This window comes from Monodon monoceros, unplaced genomic scaffold, assembly GCF_005190385.1.
Source record: "Monodon monoceros isolate NGI ecotype Baffin Bay Population unplaced genomic scaffold, NGI_Narwhal_1 Super_Scaffold_15, whole genome shotgun sequence".
NCBI classification, from domain to species: domain Eukaryota; kingdom Metazoa; phylum Chordata; class Mammalia; order Artiodactyla; family Monodontidae; genus Monodon; species Monodon monoceros.
Window position 1 is genome coordinate 69,694,080 of NW_021703771.1, and position 10,557 is coordinate 69,704,636.

The window sequence follows — 10,557 nt, forward strand, 5'->3', positions numbered from 1 at the left end:
AAACTAAAAAGCAGAGTGATTAAGAGTTGAGGCTGGAGAAGGAGACAAAGGCCTATCAAAGAAGAGACTTATATGCCAGATTATCATTAATTCTAGAGGCAGTAAATAGACTAGAATTCCATTTGCATCCATAGCATACCAGCCCAGAGACAAAGGTAATGAAGGAGTTGAAAAGGTAGTAATTAAAGGATTGCTACAGGAAGAGAAAGAGATAATGAGGACCAAAACAAGTCACTGAGAGTAGAACTGGAAAGGGCGAATCAGGAAGATCCTGAAAAAAGAACAGCCTGAAAATGATTAGCTATAATATACATTTTTTATAGTTATTGAATGTCCCAAATAAAATGTACTCTGACACTTAATAATGAGAGGCTTATTGCTGGCTTTCCAGACCTTCCTTCTAAGTTAATTTCAAAATGGGCTGTCTGATGCAGAAGAACCTTAAAAGACACTACAGAAATTGCATACCTTGATAATGCGATTTCCTTCTGGTTTTTGGTAAAGTTTTATTCTTTTCTTCTTTTGCAGCCACCCCAAATCTTCTAACATTTCACCACTAAAGGATGATTCCACTTGAATACCTTTGTCACAAATACTGATTGGCTCGTTGAGTCCTCTTTCTTTTTTCTCTATATCTTCGCATTCTGAATGAACATAGATCACAAACTGACAGCTCGACTCTGAACTCGTCAGTGTAAAAGTCCTTTCAGAAAAATTTTCAATTAAACTCTGTTCAGGAAGAAGCTGAAGAGTTAATTCCCCTAGAAATGCTTTCCAAGAATTATCAAAGTGACAGGGAGAAATCACAATATTCAGCTTTAGAGACAAAGGGGAAAAAATGCCACCAGTCTCTTCTTCAACTGATTTTGAGACGCTCACCACTTCTGAACACCTCTTCTTATCTTTGTGAGCCACTTCCTCCTTTAGACTATCATCTAGGATGATGCAGTGAGCAGAAGAGGAGTCCAAACCTGGGCAGGACTGCTCGTCATCAGTTGAGGTGAGAGGTTCATTCCTTCTGTCCTCATGCATATTCCAACGAAGCTGCTGTTGCTTTTCCTCATCTACCCTCACTGGAGGAGCACGTTTCCGTCGGCTGCTCATTTTCAAGTTATCTTGGTAAATATGAAGTCTAGAAGACAAACACAACAGTAGGCATTCCAAGAGAGGATTTTAGTATTAAAATACTCCCAGATGAGAAATTCAGCAGAGAAAAATAATCCCACACATAACATGAAATCTTCAGAGACACACAAACTAATGGATAATTTTTTTAATAAGTCAAATACAGCTTTGGAACACACTGACTATAATCTCATGTATCATATAAATTCTAATGGTCTTATTGGTCTTTTACAGATAAATTTAATATAGATTTGTTGTTTAAACTAAAATAAATTCTAAAAATACATTTAATGAGCAGCATGATAGTAAGGTAAATCTCTCAGATATCCTGGAAATGCTTATTTGAAAACTTTTAGTAACATTTAGATTCATATCATCACCACAGAATTTCAATTTTGTTTTATAATCCCAAAGAGTTAACAAAACTTCACTTGACTCTTACATAACTTAAAAATCCCTAAAAATATATCTTCTTTTTCAAAAGAGGAAGATGAAAACATAGAAATGTATTTCTTTTTGTGAATCAGCATATAAAAAGAATAAGAGGGATATCTGGGCAAGAAATAAGGTGGTGATGGCAAACAGGGGAAATAAGGCAGAGACAATAATAGAAGAAAATTTAAAAATATAGGGAAAAAAAGAAAAGAAAGCTTTGTCAACTCAAGAGAGGAAACTGGGCTAAAAGCAGCCTATATAAGGTAGGCCCTAAACTACGTTTCCCAAAATAATAGCCAATTCCTATACACAGCATAAAACAACTCAGAGAAGTTAAATCACAAAGTCATAATGATGGTTGGTGCCTATTCCAATTAATTCCAACCATGTAGCTGGGGGAAAAAAAAAAAAAGGATGTATAAACAAAATTTGTCTTCAAGTGCAGTTTAAGAAATATTCTCAGAAAAGGGAACCCTCTTGCACTGTTAGTGGGAATGTAAATTGATACAGCCACTATGGAGAACAGTATGGAGGTTCCTTATAAAACTAAAAATAGAAGTACCATACAACCTAGCAATCCCACTACTGGGCATATACCCTGAGCAAACCATAATTCAAAAAGAGTCAGGTACCACAATGTTCACTGCAGCTCTATTTACAATAGCCAGGACATGGAAGCAATCTAAGTGTCCATCAACAGATGCATGGATGAAGATGTGGCACATATATACAATGGAATATTACTCAGCCATAAAAAGAAACTGAGTTATTTGTAGTGAGATGGATGGACCTAGAGTCTGTCATACAGAGTGAAGTTAAGTCAGAAAGAGAAAAACAAATACCGTATGCTAACACATATATATGGAATAAAAAAAAAATGGTTCTGAAGAACCTAGGGGCAGGACAGGAATAAAGACGCAGATGTAGAGAATGAACTTGAGGAAACGGGGAGGGGGAAGGATAAGCTGGGAAGAAGTGAGAGTGTCATGGACATATATACACTACCAAATGTAAAACAGATAGCTAGTGGGAAGCAGCCGCATAGCACAGGGAGATCAGCTCAGTGCTTTGTGACCACCTAGAGGGGTGGGATAGGGAGGATGGGAGGGAGATGCAAGAGGGAGGACATATGGGGATATATGTATATGTACAGCTGATTCACTTTGTTATAAAGCATAAACTAACACACAACTGTAAAGCAATTATACTCCAATAAAGATGTTAAAAATATATATATAACATATATAGAAAAACAAAAAAGAGAAATATTCTCAGTAATTCCATTTTTAAATAAAATCCAGTCAGGTATTCGCCGAGTCCCCAGTAAGTATTCAACACCGTGCTGTATTTGAGGAGAGGATATAAAAGAAGTGTACATCAAACCATGGTCTTTAATTCAATACAGACGATAAGCTGTGTTTTGGTTTCTTGACGACAAACTGAGCACACAGAGCAGTCTACATCCCTCTACCTCCACTAACTCGCCATCCTTAATTACTCTGCTCCAAATCTAGCCCTGTTTAAGGTAATACAAAACAAGGGGAAATCTCAGCTGACCAGAAACTTTGAGGTATTCCTAAAGAATGATACAGAGGGAATCAGACTGGAAAGCTGAGTGACAGCGTGAATGTATTAGCACAAAAGATGGGAGCATCATCAAGCGGGCTGCCATGCTCAGTGGTGGGGGACCTGGTAGTGGAACCCAAAGTGAGTCCAGGGCTACAGCACAGATAATAGTGGAACAATAAAGTGGAAACCCACAGGCCCTTACCTGCCCTATTTCTCCCAAAGCCAAGGTAGCTGTGATGGGGGTATCTATTTTCTGGTGAGAGCGGTGCCTAAACTGGAAAGATGTCCTTTGCCACTGACTAAAGAAAAAAAGGCAGATGACAATGGACTCTGCCTATATGGAGGTCTCACCAATCTCCCATCCTCACTGAATACAACAGAAAAGAAGTCTTACATCTGCTTCTGAGCCTCCCCTTAAGCAAACTGTACAAGCAGAGACAATGAAAGGTAAAGCGAGGAATCTGAACCTCAAAGATGAGTTCACAATCAACAAACATGAAGGGATCTCCAACAGGAGTATAAATGAACAAAGAAACTTTCACCCAAACAGATGGAGCAATCTGAATAAGAACTTTATAAAACAGTCAAATCATTACATCCTCAGGGAGATAACATATTGTTTTCATGAAACAGAATCAGCAAGTCATAACACAAAAAGGTGGCTATTAAAAAAACTGACTGGCAATTTTAGGAAAGCAAATTATATTACTGGGTATTTTCGATCCGCGGTTGGCTGAATCTGTGGATGCAGAATCTGCAGACATGGAGGGCTGACTGTATCTTTAAAGAAATAAAGGTGAAAAAAATGACAAAAGCCAAGAGAATTCACTTGCAGACCCACATTTACAAGAAATGTTAAAGGAAGTCCTCACAAAGGAAAATGATATTAGATGGAAATGTGGACCTACACAGTGGGATAAAAAGCATTGTGAATGAAAAATATGTGCATAAATATGTCTTTTCTCTTGTTTTTACAGTTCTTTAAAAGATAACTTTAAGAATTTTTCATTCTGAAAATTGTCAAGTCTACATAAAAAGAGAGAAATAGCCTAGTAGTATAATCATAGAGATATATATATACTATGTACTATGTTTATGGACTGAAAGACTCAAGATGCCAAAATGTCAATTCCTCAATATTGATCTACAGAGTCAAAGTAATCCCATTCGAAATCCCAACAGGCCTTTTTTTTTTTTTTTTTGTAGAAACTGACAAGCTGATTCCCAAGAACTAGAAGAGTCAAAATAATTTTGAAAAAGAAGAGTAAAGTTTAAAGATTTAACAATGACTCCAGGACTTACACTGACAGTAATCAAAACAGTGTGGTAATGATATAAAGATAGACATATAGACCAATGGAACAAAATAAAGTGTCCTGTAATAGACCCACATAGCATGGTCAATTGATTTTTGAAAGAAATTCAAAGGCAATTAATGGGGAAAGAATATCCCTTTTAATAGATATCTCTATGCAAAAAAAAAAAGAACCTTGATTTTTACGTCCCCACACACATAAAAACTAACTTGAAATGGATCATAAACTGATATATAAAAGCTAAAACTGTAAGGCTTCCGGAAGAAAACTGAAGACAAAATCTAAGTGACAGTGGATTAGGCCAAAAAAAAAAAAAAAATTTAAATAGGACACAAGAAGCAGAGACTATAAGAAAATGATAAATTAGGCTTTAATGAAATTAAATACTTTGGCTCTTCAAAAGATATTGTTATGAAAATGACAGGGAAAGCTGCGGATGGGAAACAATATTAGTAAAACAAATACCTGATGAAAGATTTCTATGTGGAATATATAAACAACTTGCAAATCAATAGTAAGAAAAACAACCTTATTAAAAAATGGACATAAATTTTGAACAGTCGTTTCACCAAAGAGGATCTATACGTTGCAAATACTGTAAGCACATGAAAATATCTTCACCATCATCAGTTATTAAGGCATTTCAAATTCAACCCATAAACCACAATGAGAAACTACATATCCAGTAGAATGATTAAAATTTAAAAGACTGAGGATGTAGAAGAACTAGAACTGAACTCTCCAGCATTCCAACAGGAAAAGTCTGTCAATTTCTTACAAAACTGAATATATATTTTCTACACAGTCTATTAATCCCACTCATAGGCGTTTACCTAAGAGAAATAAAAACACAGAATCATAAAAGACTTAAACTTGAATTTGCTAATAGCAGTTTTATTAATAAAAGCCTACAACTGGAAACAACCCAAATGTCCATCACCTGAAGAATGGATAAACAAATGCAATACTTACTCATGATAAACTACTGATACATATAACAACATGGATGAATTTTTAACACATTATACTAAGTGAAGGAAGCCAGAAGTGAAAGACTACATAGTGTATGATTCCATTTATATGAAATTCTAGAAAAAGTAAAAATCTAGTGATAGAAAGCAGATTAGTGGTTATCAGGGGCCAGGAAGTGGTAAGAGGTGACTAGCAGCAAAGAAGCAGAAAGGAAACCTTTGGGATAACAGAAATGTTCTATTGGTGATCACACGATGGTATACATTTGTCAAAATTCATCAAATTGTACGTGTAAAATTGTTGAATTTTATTGCATGTAATTTACCTTAATAAAACTAATTTAAAAAGCAGGACTTCCCTGGTGGTGCAGTGGTTTAGAATCCACCTGCCAATGCAGGGGACACGAGTTCGATTCCTGGCCGGGGAAGATCCCACATGCCTCAGAGCAACTAAGCCCGTGAGCCACAACTACTGAGCCTGCACTCTAGAGCCCGCGAGCCACAACTACTGAAGTTGTGGCTCTACTATGCGCTTAGAGCTCACGCGCCTAGAGCCCGTGCTCTGCAGCAAGAGTAGCCACCGTAATGAGAAGCCCGCGCACCGCAATGAAGAGTAGGCCCCGCTCGCTGCAACTAGAGAAAGCCCACACGCTGCAAGGAAGACCCAACGCAGCCAAAAATAAATAAATAAATTAAAAAAAAACTAATTTAAAAAGCAAAGATAAAAAGTACGTGCAGAAGTGATTTAAAAACTGTGAGAGAATATTAAGCATAGCTTTATTCTAATAAACTTGAAAAATCTAGATAAAATGTGTAATTTACTAACAAAATGTAATGAATAAAACTGGTCCAATAAATAGAAGATCTGAATAGAACAATAACCATAAAAGAAACATATAATATTACTTATCTACCTAAGATCTACCTCATTTCCTTGTTGACAGAACCTTTCTCTCACTTAGGAACACATTGGCCTTGTGACTTAAAAGAAGAGTGGTTTCCTCCGTAGTCTCAAGGAAGTTGTTTGTGCAGTCCAATAAGGATGCCACTAGCAGGAGAGAATGTGGGCTTTGAAGTCCTTTCAATAGATTCTAATTCTAGCCTTGGCACGTACAAATTATCTAGCCTCTTTGTGTATGTACAAGAGCACAGCAACAGAAATTTAGCACATATTCAGTAAGTGGTAGTTGCTATTATCATCACCCCGAGAACACTATAAACTATATTTTACAATAACCAAACTTTAAAGTGGCAGGATGGGAGACTATAGATCAGTGTGTTTCAAATTTGACTTACATTAGAATCACCTGGAGGAAATTTAAAAAATCCTGATGCCTGGTACTACCCCAGCCAATTAAATTATAATCTCTGGGGCAGGGCCCAGGCACTACCTCCATTATTTTTTAGGCTCCCTAGGTGATTCCAGCACGCAGCCAAGTTTGAGAAACCTCGTTATTGTTAGCCAGCTGCCTACTAAAATCCACTTTTCTTTCCAAAGTATAGTATAGATGGGAAATGTCTGCTCAACTGGTGCTGCATCTCTAGTAATCCATGACCATTTTGAGCCAATCAATTGCGAAGAGAGGTTAATATGTGCCCTTTCTCTTACAACAGTCTTGTAATAGAGATATTATTGAATCAGAACACATTCCTTCATCTCTCTGTTCTTTTCTCTGGTTAGGCTCATCCAGTATCTTTTAAGTGATATATACCACTATAATCTGCACATTCTTTCAGATGTTTGCTTCCAGTCTGATTCTTCTAATATTACAGAAGTATTTGTCAATTACAATGATAAGTTGAAGAAAAATAAAGACCAGGATTTCTAGCAAGGCTCTCATTTTGTTCAGTTCTCTACTGAGCAAACATTCATGATCTGCCTTCCCTCCACCCCACCATCCTGTTTTGGTTGACTCTTTTTCTAGCAGATCTCTATCTAGGGATAACTCTTTAACCAAAGAAGATAATGTTTGATCAAAGCTACTTATAACCATAATGTTAGCTGGTAGCTAATAAGTCAAGTACTGGTAAAATTCCAGGTATCTCTAATCATATTCCAATTCTAAATCCTTCTCCTTGTTTTCCTCATACCAGATGAATCTCATCTTTGATGATTCTGCTTCTTCTTCCTCCCCCTTAAATATCAATGTTTGGGTATAACATGATTATATGCAGTTTTCTATATGGACCACATTTTTATTGTCCCTCATTTAGATGTAAAAAGCCTTTTGCTTGAAATGCCCTTTGATGCTTTTCTGCCTATCGCTGTCCTAATCTCCCCACAAAACCTTCCATGACCAGGTATGCTGAGTTAAGGGCCTCTCCTCCTTGATCCCAACTGCTACAGTGCTCTTAACTGTTTGACTTTGAACTACTTGAAAGCTGGGCAGGAACAGTGTCCTATTCAGCATTGTACTCCCAATGCCAGGTCAGTGTCAGGATGGAAATGACATACAAAGTAGCGTGAACCAAAGATCTCTAATTTTCTCAATACCCTCTCTCTTTTTAAGGACCTAGTACAGTACTTTACTCATATTTCTTTCTGGAAAAATCTCTCTTAACCATATTCTAAAAGACTATAGGTAGTGTGAAACTACTCTTTACTACTTCTGGCCCAGAATGAGACAGAGAAAACTGACTGACCTGTATCTTTAACAGAAAACAAAGATAGATGGCTAGAAGAGTAAACATAAAATGTTAAGTTACTAAGACAATACAACAAATGGATATCAATTAAACTTATTCTGGTTCTTTCCTCTCCAAATTATTAGCTCTTCATTAAAAGACACATACCAATCCTGAATTACCACGAATCCATGGTAGGCCTGGGTTTAGGCTATTAGGGGAACAAAGAGTATATACATTTGAGATATTGCTGTCCAAGGTAAGCCTTATGCAAGTGAAGCCCAACCACTACTGATAACTGAGAAGTTCTCAGTGACCTAGCATTACCACAATCTTCTTCTGTAGTGATAATCCCAGTAGGCTGAGAGTATTTTCATCTGCTGAACTCTAGAACATAGGTTAGTCACAGATACTTAGAAAATGCCCTCATAAGATTTTTCACCAGCAGATTGTTTCCCCCAAATCTTTCTAGCCTGAACTCTTAATAAAAGATTTGTTTTAATAATCCTGTAAGTACAGTTCTTCAGGCTGGACAAGAAGATTATATATATACATATATATAGCATCCTTCAAAACTAAACTATTTTATTCTCAACTGCCAGCTTATTGGCCAAGTGGACCTTGTAAACTCCAGGAAGTGCCAGCTTTAGCAGTACAGGTACACTTATCCCACAACTGTTCACTACCACACTGCTTCCAGCATGATTACTGATCATAAGTCAACTAGTCTTTTCGGTGACAGTACAGATATTATGGATTATTTCAATTCATGGGAGTTTCATCATTCTTGCTATCACCAACCGAATAGTAAAAAATGGCTTTAATGACTTTAAAATTATTATTTTTTTGTTCCGTTAAAGCCACAAGTTAATTTAAACACAAGTAGGAAAACACCAAACATCTAGGATTTTTACCTCATGGCTAATGACAAGTCACTTAGAAAAAAGACACAAGCTTAATGGTCATTATTTAATAATACTGCTTATCTGACAGTGACCGTCAGTCATGAGAAAACACATCTTGGTTCTGGAAACTAGTAACTACCAAGGAGTCAAACTGTACAATGTGCACTGGTGGTTTAGAATGCGAACGTAATTAATATGACTCCAGAGGCAACTGAGAACTTTCAGACTAACTTGGCCTCGGCCTCCCCTGTACTACATTACAACCCCGCCCACCAAGAAGCTAGGCAACTGCCCAGTTCCAAGTCTCCAGGGGCATATCTGCGGCGAACAGTGATACCCACTCAGTTTTCTTCCAAAAGACTCAAAAGCGGTTCGAGGAGTCTGAGGAGGGCTGTCAGCGCCGACCGCTCCCAGCAGGCCGGGCAAACAAGCTGCCGCGAGGCGGAGGAGCGCGATCACAGCCCTCGGGGCGCTCGAACAAGACACTGCAGGCCCCAGGCCCCAGCCCCCGGGGAGAAGCACAGCCTCCTTTCCCATGACCCCACCTCGTCCCGGGGGAGCCGCGGCGGTGCACGGGCCCACACGTCTGGGATGGGGAAGGGTCGGGGGGACTCGCGCTGCGTCTCCCTCAGCCTTTTAGTTTCCCGGACTCCAGAACAACAGAGTCCTCCCTCCCTGGGACCTCCGTCTCTGTGCAGAGACGCCTTCCGTCCCCGACCTCTGACCCCTGACCCTCCATCACCCAAGCGCCTACCTAGACTCGTTCTCCAAGCCCCTAGAGCCTCTCTGCACCAAGGCTCAGGGCCCTCTAATGCCCCCGCAGGTCCCGGGCACGCATTCGCCACCCAGCGAACATCCACCTGAGGTAGCCACGCGCGATTTAGGCTGGCGTGTGTTGCGGTTCCTTGGGGGGCCCAGAAACCACAGCTCCTAGGTGCTGGGCGCGCGCTGGAGCGAGGGGTCAAGGTGAACGCGCACGTAGGAGCGCCCCGCCCCCTTTGTCCGGCAGTGGCTTCATGAGTGTCTTCTGCGCAAGTCCACATGGTTAGAGACTCTCGAAAGACACGGTCGAAGTCTCGCGATATCTCGACACCAAGACATTGGAGAATACAGGATTGGCTGGAACCTCTAAGGAGGAGGCGGGGCTCTAAGCGGATTTAGAAGTGAGCGGGGCTCCCGGCTGAAGGGGCGAGGCTCCCAGCGGAAGGGAGTGAGACCAGTTTGAAGCGAGTGCTAGATGTAAGAGTTGTGGCTTTAATAAAAAGAAGAGAATTCTGCAAATGCACCTTTTAAATTGTTTCCAGAAAGCAGCCACTAATTAGTTACGGATGAAGCTTATCTCCCTCAGAAAAGTGATTTTAAAAGACTTTCCAGGGAGATGTGAGTAAATATTTTAAGATGAGGAAAAAACTACACGTATTGTGCTGAAGCTGGCCTTCCAATATCTTAGTCCTTTTCCTTCTCTTCACTGAGCGGTAGCCGCTTTTCTTGGACGTAGGCTTATGCCTAGATAACTGGCATAACTGAGAGGCTTCAGGGCAAGAGCAAAATAACCCTCAGGAACATGGGGCACTCAGTGATTGAGTACCTAATAAGGACTCAGCATTATAC

At 39.3% G+C, this 10,557-nt stretch overlaps 1 protein-coding gene across 3 annotated transcripts in view; it reads right to left on the reverse strand.

Moving 5' to 3' along the window:
* SHPRH (SNF2 histone linker PHD RING helicase) overlaps nt 1-9,886 on the reverse strand; it is an 82,233-nt gene extending 72,347 nt beyond the window's left edge. For 2 of the 3 annotated variants that reach the window (XR_003793695.1, XM_029223742.1), the window contains exons 1-2: nt 9,701-9,886; nt 469-1,132 (exon numbers count right to left, since the gene is read on the reverse strand). Coding sequence is in view for 2 of the 3 variants with exons in the window: in XM_029223742.1 (XP_029079575.1) it covers nt 469-1,104 (636 nt within the window). In the remaining variant the exon portion in view is untranslated. Of the gene's footprint in view, nt 1-468; nt 1,133-9,491; nt 9,629-9,700 lie in introns of those variants that run through there. The other variant, XM_029223744.1, reaches the window with a different exon arrangement.
* Nucleotides 9,887-10,557: the final 671 nt, after the last annotated feature.